Source organism: Rhinoraja longicauda, chromosome 1 (assembly GCF_053455715.1).
Source record: "Rhinoraja longicauda isolate Sanriku21f chromosome 1, sRhiLon1.1, whole genome shotgun sequence".
NCBI lineage: Eukaryota > Metazoa > Chordata > Chondrichthyes > Rajiformes > Arhynchobatidae > Rhinoraja > Rhinoraja longicauda.
This window is the reverse complement of record NC_135953.1, coordinates 9,195,418-9,222,055: the sequence shown is the minus strand read 5'-3', so window position 1 is coordinate 9,222,055 and position 26,638 is coordinate 9,195,418. Positions and strand designations below refer to the sequence as shown.

General features: G+C 44.0%; 1 protein-coding gene across 1 annotated transcript in view; it reads right to left on the bottom strand.

The window, feature by feature from the left end:
• atrn (attractin) overlaps nucleotides 1-26,638 on the bottom strand; it is a 339,856-nt gene that overhangs the window by 248,571 nt on the left and 64,647 nt on the right. The window contains exon 4 of the mRNA XM_078406639.1: nucleotides 8,607-8,735. Coding sequence (XP_078262765.1) covers nucleotides 8,607-8,735 — 129 coding nt within the window. The remainder of the gene's footprint in view (nucleotides 1-8,606; nucleotides 8,736-26,638) is intronic.

Below are 26,638 nucleotides of genomic sequence, written 5' to 3'. Positions count from 1 at the left end.
GGCAAACTCCAAGCGGGCTGTCATGTGCCTTTTACTGAGGAGTGGCTTCCGTCTGGCCACTCTACCATAAAGGCCTGATTGGTGGAGTGCTGCAGATATAGTTGTCCTTCTGGAAGGTTCTCCCATCTTCACAGAGGAACTCTGGAGCTCTGTCAGAGTGACCATCGGGTTCTTGGTCACCTCCCTGACCAAGGCCCTTCTCCCCTGATTGCTCAGTTTGGTCGGGCGGCCAGCTCTATGAAGAGTCCTGGTGGTTCCAAAGTTCTTCCATTTAAGAATGACGGAAGCCACTGTGCTCTTCGGGACCTGCAATGCTGCAGAAATTGTTTTATACCCTTCCCCAGATCTGTGTCTCGATACAATCCTGTCTCGGAGGTCTACGGCAATTCCTTTGTCTTCATGACCTTATATAGACAGGTGTATGCCTATCCAAATCATCTCCAATCAATTTAATTTACCACTGGTGGACTCCAATCAAGTTGTAGAAACATCTCAAGGATAATCAATGGAAACAGGATGAACATAAGCTCAATTTTGAGTGTCATAGCAAAGGGTCTGAATACTTATGTAAATGTGATATTTCAGTTATTTCTTTTTAATTACTTTGCAAAAATTTCTAAACACCTACTTTCGCTTTTTTATTATGGGGTATTGTGTGTAGATTGATGATTCAAAATTTTTTTTAATCCATTTTAAAATAAGCCTGTAAAGTAGCAAAATGTGGAAAAAGTGAAGGGGTATGAATACTTTCTGCATGCACTGTAGATAGAGTGGATGTGGAAAGGATGTTTCCACTGGTGGGAGAGTCTAGGACCAGAGGCACAGCCTCAGAATTAAAGGGCGCTTTTTGAGAAAGGAGGCAAGGAAGAACTTCTTTAGTCAGAGGGTAGTTAATCAGTGGAAATCATTACCACTCATTGTGGAGGCCAAGTCAGTGGATATTTTTAAGGCAGAGATAGACAAATTCTTGATTAGAATGAGTGTCAAGGGTTATGGGGAGAAGGCAGGAAAATGGGATTAGGGGGCAGAGTTCAGCCATGATCGAATGGCGGAGTAGACTCAATGGGCCGAATGGCCTAATTTTACTTATATAACTTGTAAACTAGTGACCATCGGAATTACACTTTGGCGCACTAAACATACGTCACAATACAAAATATCCTGCTTCACCCAGCATAGACGTGGCAAGCAGGAAGTCTCTAATGGGATAAAGTAAACTAAAGCCGTTGTGACCTATATTTAGTCTTCACTAATCCATAATTATTGAAGCACGCTTCTCCAATTTGAGTAAGCTCTGAAGCTTGGCTGAAGAACTCATGAATTTAAATCTAGATCTTTGTGCATCAAGGTAGTTCATCCATGACTTTTTTCCCCCCACCTGATAGTAAAATAGTTTATGTTTCATACTGCGCAAATTGAACAACATTAAAATGGAACACTAAAGTAAAAAAGCAAATGCATAAAGCGCTAATGGCACTAAACAGCAGCTGTTTGCAAATAAAGTTTCAATCTTCTACATCCAGTCTGTTCGCCATCCACAATTTATTGCAGCTTACAGTCGAGAACCAGCATTTCCAGCTATGTTTGCCAAAGGAAAGACAGTAATAATTATGTGTAAGAAGGAACTGCAGATGCTGGTTTACACTGAAGATAGACACAAAATGCCAAAGTAACTCAGCAGGTCAGGCGGTATCTCTGGGAAAAAGGAATACGTGACAAAACAGCAATAATTATGTTTATTTTTAATTCAAAAATTATAAAAATTCATCGAATCTTGGATGGCGGAATGATCACATTAGCAAAGGAGGCCATTCAGCCCATTGTGTCCAGGCTGGCTCTCTACTAGAGTTGCTATCTAATTCCATCTACTACGCGTTTCTCTGTAGCCGAGCAATCTTTTTATCACCAAATATTTATTCAATTCTCTCTTGAAAGCCATAAAGAACCAGCCTCCAGCAAACCTGTAGTCAATGCATTCTTGGTTCTAACCATGGCTTGCACAATAAGACTTTCCTTGTTCTTAAGATAGACATAAAGAGCTGGAGTTACTCAGCAAGTCGGGCAGCATCTCTGGAGGAAAAGGATAGGTGACGTTTCGGGTCGGGAACGTTCTTTGGGCCCTTCTTCCTTGTTCTTACTTCTTTTCTCCGTTATTTTAGACTTATGATCTTCATTCCTTGACCTCTCCACCAACATAAACTGCCTATCGCTATTCACTTTGTCTATACCCCATATTATTTTACAGACTTCCATCGTCTCCCCTCAGCCTCCTTTTTTTCCCAAGGAAAACAATCCCAGACTCACCAATCTATTCTTGCAATAATAACCCAACATCTCAAAGGCCATTTGCATTATTGTTTCTCAACCATATACCTATTTTTGGTATAAACTAGCATCTGCAGTTAGTCATGGAGTGCTATAGTGTGGAAACAGGCCCTTCAGCCCAAAAACCGGCCAACATGTCCCAGCTACACTAATCCAAACTGCCTGCATTTGGTCCATATGCCTCCAAACCTGTCCTATCCATGTACCTGTCTAACTGTTTCTTAAATATTGGGATAATGCCTGCCTCAACTACCTCCTCTGGCAGCTCATTCCATACACCCACCACCCTTTGTGTGAAAAAGTCACCCCTCAGATTCCTATTAAATCTTTTTCCCTTCACCATAAACGTGTCCTTTGGTCCTCAATCTATGTCCTCTGGTCCTCACCTATGTCCTCACCTATGTCCTCTGATCCACAACCTATGTCCTCTGGTCCTCAATCTATGTCTTCACCCTACGTCCTCTGGTCCTCAACCTACGTCCTCTGGTCCTCAATCTACGTCCTCTGGTCGTCACCTATGCCTTCTGGTCCTCACCTATGTCCTCTGGTCCTCACCTATGTCCTCTGGTCCTCACCTACGACCTTTGGTCCTCACTTATCTCCTCTGAACCTCACCTATTCCTCAGGTCCTCACCTATGTCTTCTGGTCCTCACCTATGTCCTCTGGTCCTCACTTATCTCCTCTGGTCCTCACTTATCTCCTCTGGTCCTCACTTATCTCCTCTGGTCCTCACTTATCTCCTCTGAACCTCACCTATTCCTCTGGTCCTCGCCTATGTCCTCTAGTCCTCACCTACATACTCTGGTCCTCACCTACATCCTCTGGTCCTCACTTATCTCCTCTGGTCCTCACTTATCTCCTCTGAACCTCACCTATGTCCTCTGGTCTTCACATATTCCTCCGGTCCTCACCTACATCCTCTGGTCCTCACCTTTGTCCTCTGGTCCTCAACCTCTGTCCTCTGGTCCTCAACCTACGTCCTCTGGTCCTCACCTACGTCCTCTGGTCCTCACCTTTGTCCTCTAGTCCTCACCTACATACTCTGGTCCTCACTTATCTCCTCTGGTCCTCACTTATCTCCTCTGGTCCTCACTTATCTCCTCTGAACCTCACCTATTCCTCTGGTCCTCGCCTATGTCCTCTGGTCCTCACCTACATACTCTGGTCCTCACCTACATCCTCTGGTCCTCACTTATCTCCTCTGAACCTCACCTATGTCCTCTGGTCTTCACATATTCCTCCGGTCCTCACCTACATCCTCTGGTCCTCACCTACGTCCTCTGATCCTCACCTTTGTCCTCTGGTCCTCAACCTATGTCCTCTGGTCCTCAACCTACGTCCTCTGGTCCTCACCGACGTCCTCTGGTCCTCACTTATCTCCTCTGAACCTCACCTATGTCCTCTGGTCTTCACATATTCCTCCGGTCCTCACCTACATCCTCTGGTCCTCACCTACGTCCTCTGATCCTCACCTTTGTCCTCTGGTCCTCAACCTATGTCCTCTGGTCCTCAACCTACGTCCTCTGGTCCTCACCGACGTCCTCTGGTCCTCACTTATCTCCTCTGAACCTTACCTACATCTTCTGGTCCTCACCTACATCCTCTGGTCCTCACCTTTGTCCTCTAGTCCTCAGCCTACGTCCTCTGGTCCTCAACCTACATCCTCTGGTCCTCACCTTTGCAGTTCTTTGTTTCTATTCACCGTGTCCCTCTGTTTTCTGTTATGTAGCCAACATAACCACGTTCATGCTATCAATGGCCCTTCTATGCCACGCGTGTCAACTGTTCTGATCAGCCTGTTACCAAGTACTTACAAAAAGCCTCAGTGTCCATGAACACCACATGAACTGAATTACCTTCATCAATTCTTTGGCAATTCATGAAAAGGAATTTGTCAAATTGGTGAAGCGTTATTTGATTTTCACAAATCCATGCTGACTTGCCATAATTAATCTACTTCCATCCAGATGATTATTCAGGTTACGCAGATCAATGTTTCTAAAAGCTTTCTCTGCACTGGAGTTAAACTAATTGGCCTGTATTTGTTGGGCTTATCATTACTCTATTTTGTTTTGAGCAAGGAAGCAAGGATAAGCCCAATGTACACATGCACTCCCCTCACTTGCAAAGAGCATTGGAAAAATGTAGGCAGTGCTCCCCTTGATTTTCTCTGAAATTTACCTCACAATCCTAGGATGCCTCCCATCTTCCCTGATGACTTAGCCTTATTATCAATACTTCTTACTACTCAGACTTACAAGTAACTGCCGATGCTGGAATCTTGAGCAAAACACAAAGTGCTGGAGTAACTCAGTGGGTCAGGCAGCAACTGTGGAGGGAATGGATAACACCATGCTATCAATTTGTCTTGTATTCAGCATCTCCACAATCTCCTCCTTTACTCTTACTTTGGAAGCACCCAATTCTGTGCTGAAGCCAGATGCAAGCTATTCAATTAATACTTCAAATAACATCCTCAGCCCCCATGTGCATGTTCCCTTTTTGTGTTTAATGAGCCTCACTCCTCTATGTATGACCTTATTACTGTTTATATGTCTGTAGAGGATATCTAGATTTCATTTATGCTGGCAATCTTTTCTCATGTGCCCTCTTTACACGTCATTTAATTTTCATTTTTCCTGGTTCTTTTGTAATTATCCTATTTCTCCCTGGTGTTTACAACACTTGTCATCTGCGGCTTTTTTTTTTGTTGCTTAATCTTCCCCCTAAAACTCTTTTGTTATCCAGAGAGCTCGATTATCAGGATGCATCACGGTTTGGTTTGGGAACAACTCCATCCAAGAAATTGCAGAGAAATGTGGAAGCACCCCAGACCAGCACACAAACCAACCTCCCTTCCATTGACTCAATTTACACCTCACACCACCTCGGCAAGGCCAGCAGCATAATCAAGGATGAGTCGCATCCTGGCCACTCCCTCTTCTCCCCTCTCCCATCGGGCATAAAGTATAGAAGAATGAAAACGCACACCTCCAGATTCAGGGACAGTTTCTTCCCAGGTGTTATCAGGCAACTGAATCATCCTACAACAGCTTGAGAGCAGAAGATAGACACAAAATTCTGGAGTAACTCAGTGGGACAGGCATTATCTCTGGATAAAAGCAATGGCTGACATATCGGCTCAAGACCCTTCTTCAGCTCAGTCTGAAGGGTCTCAACCCAAAACATCAACCATTCCTTCTATCCAGAGATGCTGCCTGTCCCGCTGAGTTACTCCAGAATTTTGTGTCTATCTTTGGTGTAAACCAGCATCTGCAGTTCCTTCCTACTCAACTAGAGAGCAGAACTGAGCAACGATCTACCTCATTGGAGGAATAGGAAAATAACTGCAGATGCTGGTACAAATCGAAGGTATCACAAGATGCTGGAGTAACTCAGCGGATCAGGCAGCATCTCAGGAGAGAAGGAATGGGTGACGTTTCGGGTCAAGACCCTTCTTCAGACTGATGTCAGGGGAGGGGGCGGGACAAAGATAGGATGTAGTTGGAGACAGGAAGACAGTGGGATAACTGGGAAGAGGGAGGGGAAGGAGAGGGACAGAGGAATGACAGTGGGAGAACTGTCAACTTCTCTACATCGACCAGATGTCAACTTCTCTAGATCGGCAAGACCAAACGCATTCGATCAACACCTTCGCTCAGTCCGCCTTAACCAACCTGATCTCCCACTGGCTTAGCACTTCAACTCCCCCTCCAACTCCCAGTCTGATCTTTCTGTCATGGGCCTCCTCCATTGTCATAGTGAGGCCCACCGCAAATTGGAGGAACAGCATCTCATATTTCGCCTGGGCAGCTTACACCCCAGCTGTATGAACATTGATTTCTCTAACTTCAGATAGTTCCTCTGTCCCTCTCCTTCCCCTCCCCCTTCCCAGTTCTCCCACTGTCTTCCAACTACATCCTATCTTTGTCTCGCCCCCTCCCGACATCAGTCTGAAGAAGGGTCTCGACCCGAAACGTCACCCATTCCTTCTCTCCTGAGATGCTGCCTGACCCGCTGAGTTACTCCAGCATCTTGTGAAACCTCATTGGAGGACTATCTTTGATCGGATATTGCTGAACTTTATCGTGCACTAAACGTTATTCACATTGTTCCCTTTATCATATATCTGTACACTGTGGATGGCTTGATTGTAATGATGTACTGTCTTTCCGCTGACCAGTTAGCACGCAACAAAAGGTTTTCACTGTACCTCGGAATATGTGACAATAAACTAAACTAATGTTTGCTTGCCGAAGGAGGGCCTCGACCCGAAACGTTACCTATTCCTTTTCTCCAGAGATGCTGCCTGACCCGCTGAGTGACTCCAGCATTTTGTGCCTATCTTCTATTCCATTGCAAGTTGATTTCTTCTTATGAACTACGTTTTACTTTGGTTGCTCATTCGCCTTTTCTAGTTAATCCAAAACATAAGTGTTTTGTGATCAATATATTCTAAAGAAGAGTACAGCACAGAAACAGTCCCTTCATCCTCCAAATGGTCTCCATTGTTGCCAGAAGAAGGGTCCCGACCCCAAACATCACCTCTCCATGTTCTTCAGAGCAGCTGCCTGACCGGCTGAGTTACTCCAGCACTTTGTGTACTTATTTGTAAACCAGCATCTGCAGTTCTTTGTTTCTCCTTTGTTGGAAGATCAGAAACATACTGCCATGAACATTTTCCTGCACATATCAATAAATTGCTCTGAATGCTATTCACGTTTCCAGATCGTTTTTAAGTGTGTTGAGTATATGTGATATCCTAGGGAAGAAATGGCAAGGGGATAACATCGAAATCCAATCTATAAACCCGTAAAGTATTTATAAGCAAAGAGGTCCTTCTGCAGTTGTACAGGGCCCTAGTGAGACCGCACCTGGAGTACTGTGTGCAGTTTTGGTCTCCAAATTTGAGGAAGGACATTCTTGCTATCGAGGGCGTGCAGCGTAGGTTCACAAGGTTAATTCCAGGAATGGCGGGACTGTCGTATGTTGAAAGACTGGAGCGACTAGGCTTGTATACACTGGAATTTAGAAGGATGAGAGGGGATCTTATTGAAACATAAGATTATTAAGGGATTGGACACGCTAGAGGCAGGAAACATGTTCCCAATGTTGGGGGAGTCCAGAACCAGGGGCCACAGTTTAAGAATAAGGGGTAGGCCATTTAGAACAGAGATGAGGAAAAACGTTTTTAGTCAGAGATTTATAAATCTGTGGAATTCTCTGCCTCAGAAGGCAGTGGAGGCCAGTTCTCTGAATGCTTTCAAGAGAGCTAGTTAGAGCTCTTAAGGATAGCGGAGTCAGGGGGTATGGGGAGAAGGCAGGAACGGGGTACTGATTGAGAATGATCAGCCATGATCACTCCTGCACCTATTGTCTATTGTCCAGGTGCTAGGACCCGTATGAGTCAAAGCAATCTACTGCATTGTCCCCCATTATAAGATTTAACCATAAGCAATAAAACTTGATTTACTTTTGTTGATACATAATTCAATGCAATTCCGTTTATTGGATTGCAATAATAAAACTCAGCTGGTCGATAGTTTATTAGGTTTCCTAAATTACAAGTAATATCATCAGAGAAACAGAACCTGTTTCAGATCTTGTAAGAATAGTCATCAGTTTCAAGGGCTCCAGCTGCTGAACAAGTGAAGATACATCCAAATGAAAAACAAAGGAAAGACCAACCTGTTCTTTGCCTCAAAAGTGTACATGGCAAAATTATTAATTGGAACAAGGCATGTGGCCAATAAATGACAGTGAGAAAGAGTGGTAGAATGATAAGAGTGAATTTTCGTCACATTTTTAAGGGGTTTCATCGACTAACAGAGGAGTTTAGGCTACTCTCAATTCACATGGATAGGACCAGTTTGGAGGGTTATCGACCAAATGCTGGCAGGTGGGACCATAGATACTAGAGGAACAAGATAGACCACTCGACCCTAAAAATCGAAGCATGTCATGACGCCATTTTAGTAGGCAGAAACTTGCAGAAACATTTTAAAAGAAAAATAACAAAAATCTGTAAAATGATAGATGAGATATATTCTGCAATAGTACCTGCTTCAACTACCTCCTCCGGCAGCTCGTTCCATACACCCACCAACCTTTGTGTGAAAAGGTTAACCCTCAGGTGCCTATTAAATCATTCCCCCCTCACCTTAAACCTATGTCCACTAATCCTCGAAAATTCACTTGTGGCATTCATAATCAAACTGTAAATACACGAGGCGCTTACACAATACTTTCTACTTACAATTAAGTAATGCTTGACACTTACTTGTACGTTATGTTAAATCCAGTCAGATTATATGCGGCATCACTGAAAAAATGCAGCAAAGCATACCCAGATCTTGAAACAACTTCTGGTATTGTTCCATTCCCATTCTTCTCAGGTACGATCAAACCACTAAGAGAGAAAACACATGACGAAAAAGAGGAATTAGTGTTTTGCAAATCAACTTGTTTTAGGTTTATTGTTGTCACGCCTACTAAGGTACAGTGGAAAGCTTTGTTTTGCATGCCATCGAAACAGGTCAGAAATACAATCATTTCAGTCTCAAGTACACTAGATAGAGCAAAGGGGAAGATACAGTGCAAAATATAGATCTCAGTATTGTAGTGCATAAGTTCCTTAAGACAAAGTCCAATGTCCGAGTGGGACAGAGGTGAATCAAACAATGCCCGAGCTCAAGGAAAGACCGTTTAGAACCCTGAAAAAGGTGGGGAAGAAGCTGTGTGCGGTGTGCACTTTCAAGCATCTGTACATTCTGTCGGACAGGATAAGGGAAAAGGAGGAGTGACCGGGTTGGAACGTCTTTGATTGTGATTGGCTGCTTTTCCGAGGCAGCGTGCAGTGTAGACGAACAGATCACGAAGTGCATTTTTACAATAGACAATAGGTGCAGGAGTAGGCCATTTAGCCCTTTGAGCCAGCACCGCCATTCAATGTGATCATGGCTGATCATTCACAATCAGTACCCCATTCCTGCCTTCTCCCCATACCCCCTGACTCCGCTATCTTTAAGAGCTCTATCTAGCTCTCTTTTGAAAGCATCCAGAGAATTGGCCTCCACTGCCTTCTGAGGCAGAGAATTCCACAGATTTACAACTCTCTGACTGAAAAAGTATTTCCTCATCTCCGTTCTAAATGGCCCACCCCTTATTCTTAAACTGTGGCCCCTGGTTCTGGACTCCCCAAACATTGGGAACATGTTTCCTGCCTCTAATGTGTCCAATTCCTTAATAATCTTATATGTTTCAATAAGATCCCCTCTCATCCATCTCAATTCCAGCGTATACAAGAGAGTTAATTTGGCCCCATACAAAATGATGATTCGTCATCAGTACTGGCACTGTGAGAAACACGAGATTGCAGATGCTGGAATCTGGAGTAGAAAACAAATTACTGGAGGAACTCAGTGGGTCAAACAGCATCAACGAGACGAGCTTAGATGGGATATCTTGGTCAACATGGATGAGTTGGCCAGAGGACAAAGGTTTCCGTGCTGTATGTTTATGACCATCTCGGGAATGGGGAGGGGAGAAATTGTCCATATTTCAGGTCTCAATCATGCATCAAGGCAAGGCAAGTTTAATTATATAGCACATTTCATACAGCAATGGCAATTCAAAGTGTTTTACACAGAGCATAAAAATACAGAACAAGGAGACAAGGTAGGAAAATACAAATAATAAGGTCAATAAATAATAGTTATAAGTAAGATAATGTAGATTAATGGGGGATCATGACAGAAGCCTCCTCGTGGCCATCCCCCGGAAAAGAGGACACGATGCACTCTGTGACGCTTCGGGCGACCAATTCTGTCAACGTTGGACGACGACAGAAGCGTTTTATTTTTTCGCCAGACAGGGATGAACAAATTCTGGAGTTCATCCATGCGGTCTTTAAATCTTTGCCATTGCATCTCCACCGTCAACCCTTTAAGTATAATTTGCCAGTCTATCCTAGCCAATTCCCGTCTCATACCTTCAAAGTCTTTCTTTAAGTTCAGGACCCTAGTCTCTGAATTAACCGTGTCACTCTCCATCCTAATGCAGATACCGTGTCACTCTCCACCATATTATGGTCACAGCTGCCCAAGGGGCCTTGCACAACAAGATCGCTAACTAATCCTTCCTCATTACACAATACCCAGTCTAGGATGGCCTGTCCTCTAGTCAGTTCTTCGACTTATTGGTTTAAAAAACCATCCCGTATACATTCCAGGAAATCCTCCTCCTCCTCAGCGCTGCTACCAAATTGGTTGGCCCAATCTATATGTTGACTAAAGTCACCCATGATAACTGCTGTACCTTTGCTACACGCATCCCTAATTTCCTGCTTGATGCTATCCCCAACCTCCCTACTGCTGTCTGGTGGTCTGTATACAACTCCAACAAGCGTTTTCTGCCCTTGGCTATTTCGCAGTTCTACCCATGTCGATTCTACAGCATCCAAGCTAATGTCTCTCCTTGCTATTGCATTAATCTCCTCTTTAACCAGCAATGCCACCCCACCTCCTCTTCCTTTCTGTCTATCCTTCCTGAATATCAAATACCCCTGCATGTTTAGCTCCCAGCCTTGGGCACCCTGGAGCCATGTCTCCGTAATTCATATACCATCTTCCTTAACTACTAACTGCGCATTAAATTCATCCACTTTATTACGAATGCTCCTCACATTAAGGCACAAAGCTTTCAAGTGCCCCCCAACCCCCCCCCCCCCCACCCCCACTGTTTAGTTTAAACCCACCTGTGTCGCACTATCAAACCTGCCTGCCAGAATGTCGGTCCCCCTCCAGTTAAGGTGCAACCCGTCCCTTTTGTACAGGTCACCCCTGCCCCAGAAGAGATCCCAGTGATCTAGAAATCTAAATCCTGCACCAACTCCTCAGCCACACATTCAGATCCCCCATCTCCCTGTTCCTAACCTCACTACCACGAGGTACTGGAAGCAACCCAGAAATGCCCACCCTAGAAGTTCTGCTTTATAGCCTCCTACCTAGTTCTCTATACTCACTTTGCAGAACCTCCTTCCACTTCTTACCCACGTCATTTGTGCCTACATGCACAACTACTTCCCGCTGTTCACCTTCCCTCTCGAGGATGTTCTTAAGTCGGTCTGAGACCGCAGGTCATCCAGCTGCTGCTCCAATTCACTAACTCGGTCCTTGAGGAGCCTGATAGTCTGAGTGCACTCTTACCATATTTGCTGATGTTTTGGAAAAGTAAGTGGATTAGTAAATTGTGAGTTGGGCACAAAGAACTGCAAAACAACAGTGATGGGTTAGTTAAGTGAATTAACAAGAAGTTGGCAGATGGAGCACAATATAGGAAATGTGAGTTGATCTAATCTGGAAGAACAAAAAGCCAATTATTTAGAGGGAGTGAAAGTACAAAATGCTACAATACAAAATGATCCTGTGGTTCTAGTACATGAAACACAAAGAAAAGCAGCATGTAGTTACAGAAATTAGTTGGCCTTTATCACAAAGGATATGAAGCAGAAAAGTTGGTGTAGAAAGGTCAGAATTCAGTGTGGTGCGTACAATGGAAGTGGTCGAGTCAGGTATAATTATAACATTTAAAAGACATTTAGGCCGGTTCATAGATTGGAAATATTTTTAAAGGGATGTGTGCCAAATGCAGGTATTTCAGATAATTCAGCAAAACGTCATTGTCCGATGGACAAGTTGGGCTGAATGGCTTATTGCCATGTTGTATAACTCAATGGCTCTAAGTAACTATCAATCATTCAAGCATAAACTCTCAACAATATCAATGTTCAATGGAATATGGACAACAGTACAAAGTTCCTTTCACATTTAAAGAAACTCCATTAGCTTTTCCTTTCTTTTTCACATTTTAATGTATTTACCATAGCAATGAATTTTGATTAAATTGCAATAAACCCACTACGTAAATCAACTGCACACCCATAACTAAGATCTTAAAATGCATTAAACACAATCTAGGACTTTAAAATCTATAATCAAATATATTTCAACTGCTTTATTAAACATTACATAGAGGAGCCTAATTATCTGAATAGAAATTTCAATTTATTTCAATGATTGGGAGTAAAGTATAAGCTTTTTTTAAAATTAAGTATGTGATCGAAAACAGACTGGGAATATCCACAATTCCCAGACAGGCATGCTGAAATTAAGTAGGGGGAGAGATCGTTGCATACATGGATTTTAGTAAAGCATTTGATGGGATTCTGCATGCTAGGCTGCTCTGGAAGGTTAGATTCCATGGGATTCAAGGAGAGACAGCTGAATGGATAGAAAATCGGCATCATGGAAGGAAGCAGAGGGTGATGGGGGAAGGTGCTTCTTGGACTGGAGGCCTGTGACTAGTGGTGTGCCTCAGGGTTTGGTGCTGGGCCCATTACTGTTTGTCGTCTATATCAATGAATGGCACGGTTAGCAAGTTTGCAGATGACACAAAACTAGGACTCTTGTGCAAGACGCTGTAAGACTCTATGACTCCATCTCCACAGTCATTTGCGGTTGAGACTATAATTCAAATGTGCGTCTTGGAGGAAAATAATTTTACTCTGGAAAATGGTTTTCAGTCCGGCTCTTTCCAGAACAATCCTGAGCTAATGCCAAAGCTTCGTGCTCACTTAACTTCACGACACGGCTTCAAACATGACAATTATTTTGGACGTCAAAACCAAGGGTAATATCGAGGTCACTCATCTCATAAAGGTTGTTCCAAAACCCTAGAACAACATACTCTTTGCAGTCTTCACTATGGAATCCCAGCCTGCTTCCCACCACAAATATATTTTGCATCAATTGAATATATCTTCATTAAAAGATCTGAATATTTGTTTTCTTGTAAGAAAAAAACGTTGCCATCTATCAAAGCATTTCGATGTTTTCGAACGCAACATCCACCACCTACTCTGGCAGTTCGTTCCTGATAACCATCACCCTCAATGAGAAAAGCCTACGCCTCAGAAGTTACTCCTTTAAATTCCTCTCCTCTCACCCTAAATCTGTGCTGCCCTGACCCAACTCTCTTCCAACACAAGGAGGCTTTTGAGTCAGAAAAATAAAATTAATGGTAAAGGAGGAGAACTAGCAGAAACAGACACATGTCATGGATGGGAATTAAAAATCCTACATTTGCAACAATATCAACAAAATAAATACGTGGGTTACATAGAGTGAGAATTACCATGAAGGCTACAGTGTTTCCCAAAACCCAACCGGCTCCTTAACATTTTTCACAAGAAGGGAACGTGCCATTCACTGGTCTGATTAGCAGAATTACTGTGTCAGAAGGAACTGCAGATGCTGGTTTAAAACCAAAGATAAGACACAAAAAGCTGGAGTAACTCAGCGGGTCAAACAGCATCTCTGGAGAAAAGGAACAGGTGACGTTTCGGGAAGTTCCTGAAGAAGGGTCTCGACCCAAAACGTCACCTATTCCTTTTCTCCAGAGATGTTGTCTGATCCGCTGAGGTTATTGTGTCTATATTTAGCATAATTACAGGGTTGGCAACGTCACTTAAGCAATATACGTTTTCAACTGCAATGTGGTCCAACCTGATGTGCACTTACAAGTAAAATCTTACTGTTTCTAATACAGTGGTGTGAAATCTTTTACTTCACCTGAGTGGTGACATGGTACAGTGCAGCATCTGTCTGTCTGTCTATACATTACAAAAACTCTCATCTTGTTTGTTTTTGGCCGTTTGTTTTGCTGTTTGTCTGTTTGTTTGTTTCACCGTTCGTGTCCGTTGATCCGGAAATTCAGCCAAAACGGTACACGACAGTGTGACAATTTTAGGCCCACCTTACTCACCTTTATCCTGGGGTGGGCTGGAGGAAGCTTCCTTCAAATTGGTGTTATATTTTTAAAGTTATTGACATTTTAAAGTTTAAAAATTAACCTCTCCATTTTTCCCTGGCCGTCAGCTGCGTTCGACGTCACATTGGGACCCGCCAGATTGATGGGAGTGGCGGCCAATGAGGAGGGGGGGGGTGCTGAGTTCGTCGAGCTGAAACTTTACTAAATGCGCCCTCCATCCCCCCCACCCCCCGCCCGCAGGTCCAGCGCCCGTCCCGGCGTGCCCCACGCCCGACCTTCCTCCCGTGGTGCAGTGCGGCAGCAGGGGGTCAAACAAGATGGCCCTCGCCGCCGAGCTGCCGCTGCAGGAGAGGTTTCCACCCAACGGGTCCACGGCTCGCTCCGGCCGATGCAATGGCCGTCCAGGACAGAGGTGAGTGACTCCCTCTGCCCTTTCCTGTCCCCCCTCGCCTGCCCACGGCCCCGGAGGATACTGGCCGGGGGCCAATGGGTCCACGGATCTTCAGTTGGGGGAGGGTTGCCAGGCCCGCAGGAGAGGCTTGCACCCAACGGGGGTTGTCACGCCTGCAGGAGAGGTTTGCACAGAGTGTTGTCGGGCCCACAGGAGAGATTTAAAAATCACTTTTTAAACTTTAATACTTACTTAACATGGCCGCCGTTCACTTTTTAAACTTTAATACTTACGTAGGATGGCCGCCCCATCCGCGCGTGCGCAGTTGGGGGAGGGTTGCTGCTTGGAGGGGGCAGGACCCGCACGAGTGACGGGAGTGGCAGCCAATGAGGGAGGGGTGAGGAGAGCTCTCCCGCTTCTGCACGCAGGAGAGATTTGGGCCCGACGGGTCCATGCCCGGCTAGTCTCAGTTACATCAGTATTTCGAGCAATAGTTGTATGCACAAACTTTGAAAAAGACCTCCAGAGTGTAATGTACAAAGAACAAAGTGCTGCCATTAAGCAAAGCAGCATTCGCTCAACATACAGAGCCCTCGTAATGTTTGGGACAAAGACCCATCATTTATTTATTTGCCTCTGTACTCCACAATTTGATATTTGCAATACAAAAAAATCACATGTGGTAAAAGTGTACATTGTCAGATTTTAATAAAGGCCATGTTGATACATTTTTTGTTTCCCCATGTAGAAATTACAGCAGTGTTTATACATAGTCCCATTTCAGGGCACCATAAATGTTTTGGATACAGCAATGTCGTGTAAATGAAAGTAGTCATGTTTAGTATTTTGTTGCATATCCTTTGCATGCAATGACTGCTTGAAGTCTGTGATTCATGGACATCACCAGTTGCTGGGTGTCTTCTCTGGTGATGCTCTGCCAGGCCTGTATTGCAGCCATCTTTAGCTTATGCTTGTTTTGGGGGCTAGTCCCCTTCAGTTTTCTCTTCAGCAGAAAAAAGGCATGCACAATTGGGTTCAGATCGGGTGATTGACTTGGCCACTCAAGAATTGACCATTTTTTAGCTTTGAAAAACTCCTTTGTTGCTTTAGCAGTATGTTTGGGATCATTGTCTTGCTGTAGAATGAACCGCCAGGACAATGAGTTTTGAGGCATTTGTTTGAACTTGAGCAGATAGGACGTGTCTATACACTTCAGAATTCATTATGCTACTACCATCAGCAGTTGTATCATCAATGAAGATAAGTGAGCCAGTACCTTCAGCAGCCATACATGCCCAGGCCATAACACCCCCACCACTGTGTTTCACAGATGAGGTGGTATGCTTTGGATCTTGGATAGTTCCTTCTCTCCTCCATACTTAGCTCTTCCCTTCACTCTGATATAAGTTAATCTTCGTCTCATCTGTCCACAAGACCTTTTTCCAGAAGTGTGGTTCCTCTTTTAAATACTTCTTGGCAAACTATAACTGGCCATCCTATTTTTGCACATAACCGGTGGTTTGCATCTTGCAGTGTAGCCTCCGTACTTCTGTTCATGAAGTCTTTTTAGTTTAGTTTAGAGATGCAGCGCGGAAACAACCTCTTTGGGCCCACCGGGTCCTCATCGACCCCTGCACATTAACACTATCCTATATACCGACTAGGGACAATTTTTTTTTACATTGGCCAAGCCAATTAACCTACATACCAGTACATCTTTGGAATGTGGGAGGAAACCGAAGATCTCGGAGGAAACCCACACAAGGTTTTCTGCGGACAGTGATCATTGACAAATCCACACCTGACTCCTGAAGAGTGTTTCTGATCTGTCGGACAGGTGTTTGGGGATTTTTCTTTATTATAGAGAGAATTCTTCTGTCATCAGCTGTGGAGGTCTTCCTTGGCCTGCCAGTCCCTTTGCAAAGAGTAAGTTCACCAGTGCTCTCTTTCTTCCTAATGATGTTCCAAACATTTGATTTTGGTAAGCCAAAGGTTTGGCTGAAGTCCCTAACAGTTTTATTCTTGTTTCTCAGTCTCATAATGGCTTCTTTGACTTTCATTTGCACAACTTTGGTCCTCATGTTGATAAACAGCAATAAAAGTTTCCAATGGTGATGGAAAGACTGGAGGAAAGACTAGGTGCTGAGAGCGCTCTTATACCTGCATTAAGGAGGCAATTAAACAAAGAAACATAGAAAATAGGTGCAGGAGGAGGCCATTCGGCCCTTCGAGCCAGCACCGCCATTCATTGTGATCATGGCTGATCATCCACTATCAATAACCCGTGCCTGCCTTTTCCCCATATTGTTTGATTCCGCTAGCCACTAGAGCTCTATCTAACTCTCTCTTAAATTCACACCAGAGCAATTACAAACGCCTGTGAAGCCATGTGTCCCAAACATTGTGGTGCCCTGAAATGGGAGGACTGTGTATATATACAGCTGCAAATTCTACATGGTGAAAACAAAATGTATAAAAATACCCTTTAATAAAATCTGACAATGTGCACTTTAACCACATGTGATTTTTTTCTAATCTCAAATTGTGGAGTAAAGAGGCAAATAAATAAATGATAGGTCTTTGTCCCAAACATTATGGAGGGCACTGTAGGAAAGCAAGAACAACATATGAAATCGGTGAGTGCAGGAAGGAACTGCAGATGCTCGTTTACACCGAAGATAGACACAAAATGCTGGAGTAACTCAGCGGGCCAGGCAGTATCTCTGGAGAGGAAGAATGGGTGACGTTTCGGATCGAGATCCTTCTTCAGAAATTCGGTCACTGCAATTGATCATGTACTTCATCCATTTTTCAAATGAATTTAGATCCTCAAATTCCTTTATAAGTACTCCCCAGATTACGATGGTTCGACTAGGTTAATTCCCGGAATGGCGGGACTGTCATATGTTGAAAGACTGGAGCGACTAGGCTTGTATACACTGGAATTTAGAAGGATGAGAGGGGATCTTATCGAAACGTATAAGATTATTAAGGGGTTGGACACGTTAGAGGCAGGAAACATGTTCCCAATGTTGGGGGATCCAGAACAAGGGGCCACAGTTTAAGAATAAGGGGTAGGCCATTTAGAACTGAGATGAGGAAAAACTTTTTCATTCAGAGAGTTGTGAATCTGTCGAATTCTCTGCCTCAGAAGGCAATGGAGGCCAATTCTCTGAATGCATTCAAGAGAGAGCTAGATAGAGCTCTTAAGGATAGCGGAGTCAGGGGGTATGGGGAGAAGGCAGGAACGTGGTACTGATTGTGAATGATCAGCCATGATCACATTGAATGGCGGTGCTGGCTCGAAGGGCCGAATGGCCTCCTCCTGCACCTATTGTCTATTGACTTGCGATAGTTTGACTTTGCGAGGGTGCCAACAGCAGCGACCCGTAACGGGCCACCGCTCGCTTCTGGGCACGTGATCGCGCGTTTTCAATGCATTTCGACTTACGATACTTTCGGTTTCCGGTGGGTTTCTCAGAACGGAACCCAGCGGAAGCTGAGGAGCACCTGGTATTTCAAAAAATTCTTCAATCTGTGGTATGGTCTCCTTAAATTCTGCATGAATTTATGCCTTACAATAAACACCACCACCTCTTATACTGCAATGATAGGATGGAGCAAGGACAATAATAAGTGAGAAATTCCCTTCGGGCTTTGATGGATGGGTTCGATCGCAATATCTCAAAATATTCCTTCCACCTGACATAGTTGGTTCACTTCCTCAAGTAGGATGAACCTACTCTTTGGATCTTGCAGCCGATCTTTGAATCGAAGTGGTGTAACACTATTGTAGCTTGGGACATAAATGATCACTGTAACACTGCCAAGTCCATCCCTGCCCTGCCCAGTTCTCAAGAGAGAGTTAGATTTAGCTCTGAGGGCTAAGGGAATCAAGGAAGAGAGAACCTATGAGAGAGAAGCGAGTGTTACCGAACTTCTAAATTCATTGGGGTGGAACACTCTCCAAGACAGACATAAAGCCCACCGTTTGACCTGTTTTTACAAAATGTTAAATGGTCAGCTCGACATAGATTACCACATCTACACCAAACCCAAACCTATCAGGAGTAGACGAGGGCATTCGATTCAATTTGAGATACCAGCAGTCAACAAAGATATGTATAGCGATTCATTCTTCCCTCGCACAATTAAAGCATGGAATAGTCTTCACCCTACTATAGTTATTCAACCAGACGCAACTAAATTTAAGGCAGCTCTTCTCCAAGAAGCCCTTCTTGCTTAAGTCCATACTCCGCCACCTCCAGTTTAAATTCCATTTGGAATATTTTGGAGGACCAAGAACCAAGGGATATTGGGAAAAAGCTGGAACGGGCTACTGATTTTGGATGATCAGCCATGATTATATTAAATGGCGATGCTGACCTGAAGGGCCAAATGGCCTACTCCTGCACCTATTTTCTATATTTCTATCGTGGGTTCTGACCTCCCCACCATTGAAGGGATTTACAGGAGTCACTGTCTCAAAAAGGTAGTCAGCATCATCAGAGACCCACACCACCCCTGCCATCGGGAAGAAGGTAACGTTTCGGGTCGAGACCCTTCTTCAGACGGACGTCAGGGGGAGAGGGAGATAAATAGATAAGGAAGTTTGAAGGTGTGAAAATGGGGCAAAGGGAATGGAGATCATGGAAAATGTAGAATAGATCATTATTAGCTGTGAGAAGGTGACAACAAAGCAAACAGAGATAAAATGTAGTCGGAGACAGTAAGACTGGTAACAGCAACACAAATTTAAATTTATTATCATCACATACTGAGGTGCAAAGAAAGCTTTGTTTTGAATGCTATCCAATAAGATACACCATATATAGATACAATCAGTTTAAATTCAAGTGCAATAGAGAGAGCAAAGGGGAAAATACAGAGTGCAGAATATAGTTCGGGTCTCACCTATTCCTTTTCTCCAGAGATGCTGCCTGTCCCGCTGAGTTACTCAGCATTTTGTGTCTATATTAGGAGGAATCATACAATATCCACAATGGGGTAGAAATGAATTGGACGGAACCCTAGCTTATAGAAGGACCGTTCAGATGCCTGATAACAGAGGGGAAGAAGCTGGGAAGAGTCTGGTGGACGGGAACAGGGAGGAGGAGGAAATGTATAGGAAGAAACTGCAGAAGCTGGTTTACACTGAAGGTAGACACAAAATGCTGGAGTAACACAGCAGAGCAGGCAGCATCTCTGGAGAGAAGGAATAGATGACATTTCGGGTCAGTCTAAAGAAGGGTCTCGGCCCGAAATGTCACCCATTCCTTCTCTCCAGAGATGCTGCCTGTCCTGCGGAGTTACTCCAGCATTTTGTGTCTATATTAGGAGGAGGAATGACTGGGATGGACAAGTCTTTGATTATATTCACAAAATGCTGGAGTAACTCAGCAGGTCAGGCAGCATCTCGGGAGAGAAGGAATGGGTGACCTTTCGGGTCGAGACCCTTCTTCAGACTGATTATGTTGGCTGCTTTTCCGAGGCAGCGTGAAATGTAGATGGAGTCAATGGTGGGAAGCCTGGTGTGTGTGATGGACTGAGTCCACAACTCTGCAATTCCAACCTCAAACTTCAAGATCAAGCGTGTAGTCCATAGAGCTCAGATGACCATTGGAACACAGCTACCAGCCTTGGAGGGCATCTACAACACACGGTGCCTCAGAAAAGCCACCAGCATCCACAAAGACTCTTCACACCCCTGCAACAGTATGTTCGAACTTCTACCATCGGGCAGACGATACAAGGCCTTCTACGCCCACACCTCCAGACTCAGGAACAGCTTCATCCCTAGGGCCATAGCTGCTGTGAACCGGTCCTGCTGAGCCGGATGGTCACCTCGCACAGCGAACCGGCACAGACCTACTTGCACTTTATTCTGTTTTAAAACTGTTCTAATTTGTTTCATTGGGTTGTTTAAATTAATACTGGTCAGCTAATTGATTTATTGCATCGTATGGGAGGCGCATTCCCAATCTAGTTGTACCCCTGTACAATAACAATAAAGATATATTGTATTGTATTGTATTGTATGCATGTTTCTATTTGTACTTCATGTATCACTACACCCAGACCTATTTGCAGTATTCACCATTTTCCTAGTTGCAAACAAATTATGTTTTCCTTTTGTACCAAAAGTGAACACCTTCACATTAAATCCCATTTGCCACCTTCTTGCCCTCATTTCCCACCAGCCCATGTGACCTTGCAGGCTCTTTGGTCGGCTTAATTTTCCATCTGGCTTTATCCTCTCAATCCAGTTGGATACGCTGCATTCCGTCCTTTCAGTGAGAATTAACAGATTGTAAACAGCTGAGCACAGCTCTAACTCCCTGTGGCATTGCTCTGCCCTCACTCACTTCATTAAGGGAATTGGATGCAAGCCATCAGGTCCAAAAGTGTCAATAGTCTTTTCTGATATCTTGTGATCTTAACATTTCCATCACACTCATTAAACCTCGGCTTTCTTACTATTTCTGGTGAATTTGTGCAGTTCACTGTGCAGAACAACACAAAATAATTAGTTATTTAATATTTCAGCCATTTCCACATTCCCCATTATAGTGCCTGCTGGCCCTGTGAGTGCCTCATTTTTAATTCAGCACAATTTTAGTTTAGTTTAGAGATACAGCTTGGAAAAAGGCCTTCGGCCCATCAAATCTGCACAACTGCACTCACACACTATCCTACACACACTATCCGTGCCACGTTCTCATCGCTCTCAATTTATAGAACACAGAAAAATACAACGCCAGAACAGGCCCTTCAGCCCACATCTGTGTTTCGAACATGACACCAAAATAAACTAATCTCATCTGTCTGTACAAATACCATACCCCTACATTTATCTACTTCCTTTTAAAATTTAATTTTACCTTTAGGTGAAAGGATCAAAGTTTAAGCGAGATGTGTGTGGCAAGTTTTTTTTTTACAGAGGAGAAATACGGGGCAAGTTTTTGTTTTTAAACACAGTGTCTGAAACGTGCTGCCAGGTTTGGTAGTTGACGCAATATGAGTGGCATTGAAGAAACGTTTGGAAAAGCATGTCAATGGTACTTTATTGTCACATTTACCTGGGTGCAGTGAAATTATTTTTTCCCATACAGTTCAGTAAAAAAATCTTACTTTACATCGGGACAATCACACTTAAGCACAAGTGTTAGAATCATAGATTACACCGAGGCAGTACGCTTCTGGTGCCAATTGTGAGATTCAAGTCCAAAGTTGTTAAAAACGTAGTCTTAACTTTGCCACAAAGGCCCATTGTCCTGGCGATGGCACTGGGACGGATTTACAAGGTCATATCATCATATCATATCATATCATATATATACAGCCGGAAACAGGCCTTTTCGGCCCACCAAGTCCGTGCCGCCCAGCGATCCCCGTACATTAACACTATCCTACACCCACTAGGGACAATTTTTTTTTTTACATTTACCCAGCCAATTAACCTACATACCTGTACGTCTTTGGAGTGTGGGAGGAAACCGAAGATCTCAGAGAAAACCCACGCAGGTCACGGGGAGAACGTACAAACTCCTTACAGTGCAGCACCCGTAGTCAGGATCGAACCTGAGTCTCCGGCGCTGCATTCGCTGTAAAGCAGCAACGCTACCGCTGCGCTACCGTGTCATCCTTGAGTTTCTACTGGCAAATGGGACTGGCTTAAATGGAGCATGTTGGTTAGCAGAGACAAGTTGAGTCGAAGGGCCTGTTTCGGTGCTGTATGACTTTATGAGGGACCTTTCACGTCTAACCAAGAGGGAAGATGGGATGTTTAGGAAGGAACCAAAGATGCTGGTTTAAACCGAAGATAGACACAAAAAGCTGGAGTAACTTAGCGGGACAGGCAGCATCTCCGGAGAGAAGGAATGGGTGACGTGTCAGGTCGAGACCCTTCCTTCTACAGACTGGTTAGGGATAAGGGGAAGCGAGAGATATAGGCAATGATGTAGAGAGATAAAGAACAATGAATGAAAGATATGCAAAAAAGGAACGATGATAAAGGAAACAGGCCATTGTTACTTTTTGCAGAAGGGAACTCGACCCGAAACGTGTTGCGTGCTGCCCAGTCAGTGGAACGAAAATACATGATTACCATCGAGCCATTCGCCGTATGCAGATACATGTTAAGGGAATAACGTTTAGCGCAAGATAAAGCCAGTAAAGTTCGATCAAAGATAGCCCAAGGGTCACCAATGAGGTAGATAGTAGTTCAGCACTGCTCTCCAGTTGTGGTAGGATGCTTCAGTTGCCTGATAACAGCTGAGAAGAAACTGTCTCCAAATTTGAAGGTGTGCGGTTTTCACACTTCTTAGGAATCTTAGTGTGGACAAATTTGCTTCCTTGCATCAAACAGACACAACTTCATTTGTAACTCTGCTGGCTGGAATGGACTTCCAAAGCACATGGATGAGTTTCAGAGCATATGGGTGGATGGATTCAGGGAATGGAGAGATATGGAATATGTACAGGTAGATAAGAATTGGTCATGGCATCAGACATTGTGGGCTGAAGGGCCTGTTCTTGTGCTGTGCTTTTCCATATTCTAAGCTTACGGAGAGAGGGGAAAGTTTTAATAACAAACTGAGGTACAACCTTTGCAGAGTGCAGAAAGTATGTGGGACAAACTGCCGGAGGAAAGGGTTGGGGCAGGTACGATAACAACATAGGTACATGGATAGGAAATGTTTTAAGAGTTATGGGCCAAATGCAGGCAAATGGGACTCACTTAGATGGGGCATCTTGGTTGGCATGAATGCGTGGCGCTGATGGCCCTGTTTCCATGCTGGGTGACTAGGTGACTGCATTACTAAGAAAATAATAATTACTGTGAAAATACATCATCATCAAATTAATAATTACTTGTAGTTACACAGGTCAAGATTAAAAATACCTTAATAGGGCAATTAGAGCATGAAAATAGAGTTAGCTGGTAAATAAGGTGTAGGAGGGAACTACCGATGCAGGTTTACAACAAAGATAGATACAAAACGCTGGAGTAACTCAACAGGACAGGTGGCATCTCTGGAGGGAAGGAATGGGTGATGTTTTGGGTCAAGACCCATTGCACCGGGTGGCGCCTTCAGCGATGGCAGCCTCGCCAACGGTCTGTCTGTTTTTTCGTCCCTTTTGTTATTTTTAGTGTGTTTTAAAAGTTTGTGTTAATGTTCTCTGGTTTGTTTTGTGTGGGGGGTGGGCGGGGGAAACCTTTTTTCAATCTCTTACCTTGCCTGAGATGCGATTGTTTTCCAGGTCGTATCTCCGGTCGCTCTGCGGCCTAACATCATGGAGCTGGTGGCCTTGCTCGGGAGTGACTTTGAACCCCATCGCGTGGACATGGAACCTGTGATCCCTTGCCTGGGATCGACGCTCCAACCGCGGCCTGCGGACTTCAACATCGAGGTGCTCGCAGTCTCAGCTAGAGACCGATGTTGGAAAGCTCCAAAATCACAGAAGGTTCGACCAGCCCCGACCCGGGTCAGATCACGCGGCGCAAGAGAGCTGAGATTCCCCCCCAATGCAGGAGCTTGATCACCCGGACACGGAGGGCCCGACCGCCGGCTACAGGAGCCAAGATCGTACCATCAATGGAAGGCTCGAGGCCCCCGACCGCGGATGAACAAAGAAGGGAAGCAGATTGAACTTTTTTCGCCTTCCATCACAGTGAGGAATGTGGAGGAGTCACTATGGTGGATGTTTATGGTAAAATGTATTTAGTGTGTTCTGTTGCTTTTTATTGGTATGACTGTACGGCAAATTAAATTCCTCGTATGTTGCAAAACATACTTGGCTAATAAAAGTATGATTATGATTATGATCTTCAGACTGGGAGTCTGGGGAAATGGCAACAGGAGATATAGAGAGATATAGAACGAAGAAATGAAAGATAAGCAAAAAATTAATGATGATCAAGGAAACAGTCCATTGTTAGCTGTGGGTTAGGTGAAAACAAGTTATACAAACAATGAAACTCACCAGGACGCCAGTGAAACCAATAAAATGACTAGAGTGGGGGAGGGACGGGGCGAGAGAGGGGATACAACGGTCACTTGAGGTTCGAAAAATCAACAGCAGTAAGCTACCCAAGTGAAATATGAGGTGCTGTTCCTCCAATTTGCATGTGGCCTCATTCTGGCAGTGGAGGAGGCCCAGGACTGAAAGATCAGCTTGAAAATGAGAAGAAGAGTGTAAGTATAAGAAAATAACTGCAGATGCTGGTACAAATCGATTTATTCACAAAATGCTGGAGTAACTCAGCAGGTCAGGCAGCATCTCGGGAGAGAAGGAATGGGTGACGTTTCGGGTCCATTGTTAGCTGTGGGTTAGGTGAAAACAAGTTATACAAACATCACCCATTCCTTCTCTCCCGAAATGCTGCCTGACCTGCTGAGTTACTCCAGCATTTTGTGAATAAATAGAAGAGTGTAAGTGTTTGGCAACCGGGAGATCATGGGTTAATAAGGTAAAGTGATCAGTTAATTGAGATGCACAGGCAAACATTTCAGAAGATTTTTCTGAATGCATAGAATAGAAGAACAGATATGATACAATGAGAAAAGGCTCTTACAGCATTCTTAGTAAACTGAAAAAAGTTAAAGGCAGGCAGAAACGCACAATTGCATAAAAACTGAGGTCAAGAGATTACTAAGAAGATATAAAAAAGCAACGAATTACTTCAATATTGATAAGGAATAAATGGAATACAAGAAAAGGTAGCCAGAATTGCCAAACCAAGGTTTCCTTGGATATTTTTAAAAGTTAACAAAATGACTGGTAGTCCTGCATTAAATTATAGTGGAAATTAAAAAAGGAAAACAAGGAGATGGTGGAAGAATTAAACAGGTATTTTGCATGAGTCATAAAGTCATACAGAACGAAAACAGGTTCTTGGGCCTAACTCGCCCATGACGATCAAGATGCCTCATTTAAGCTCATCACACCTGCCCACGTTACACCCATATTCGTCTGTCGTCGCCAATCAACTGGACTCTGACACCTTGCATTCGTTTTCCAGACACACTATTTCCCTGTGCACAATGAGAGCAGCACTGTGCCAGTTACTGAAATCCCTCTCTCCAATTTACTATCATCGATCACAATACATTCTCAAAATCACTAACACAGATAAAATGGCATGCTATTCAATCCTTTATTGTATCCAATTTTAGTAAGGATGACGATCAAGAACCTTGCATTGCATGGCAAAGTATGTCTATCGAGATCCTTGTGTTGCACCCCAAAGGATGTCTTTCAAGAACCTCGTGTTGTACAGCAAAGGATGTCCAAAGATCCTTGAGCTCTACAGCTATCTTAACCCGTCATACTAAAGCTAAAGGTAGACACAAATTGCTGGAGTAGCTAAACGGGTCAGGCAGTCTCTCTGGAGAAAAGGAATGGGTGACGTTCCGGGTCGAGACCCTTCGTCTTTCACTCCCTCACTCCAAAGACGTACAGGTTTGTAGGCTAATTGGCTTTGGTAAAAAAAAAAATTATCCCTAGTGTGCAGGATAGTGTTAGTGTGAGGGGGTTTGTTGGTCAGTGCGGACTCAGTGGGCCTAAAGGCCTGTTTCCACACTGTATCACTAAACTAAACCAAACCAGCAAGCTTAACATCCTTGCATCTCCTTATGCAAGTGATTCATCCCATCTACTGAAGGGCTGCTCATCTGGCCTTGTTCCAGATCCCAATGTGCTTACCACCTAGAAGGCAACATGGTGGATTGGATGGAGGATTAGGAATAAAAAGGGGGAAGAGTAGGTTCAAGTGGATTTTTTTTCTAGTTGGCAATATTGGGTGTCAGGGGTTTTAGGGAGAAGGCAGGATAATGGGGTTGAGAGCAATAGATAGATCAGCCATGATTGAATGGCAGAGTAGACTTGATGGGCCAAATGGCCATATTCTGCTCATATCACTTATGAACTTGTGAACGTATACTAGTAGTGTGCACGGGAATCAGTGTTACGGTCTTAGTTTTATACAATTTATATATGGCAGATGAAGATATCAAAGGTGCGGTCGCTAAATACAAGTAGAAAAGTACGTTGAGAGGATATAGGAGGTTACGAAGAAATATAGATGG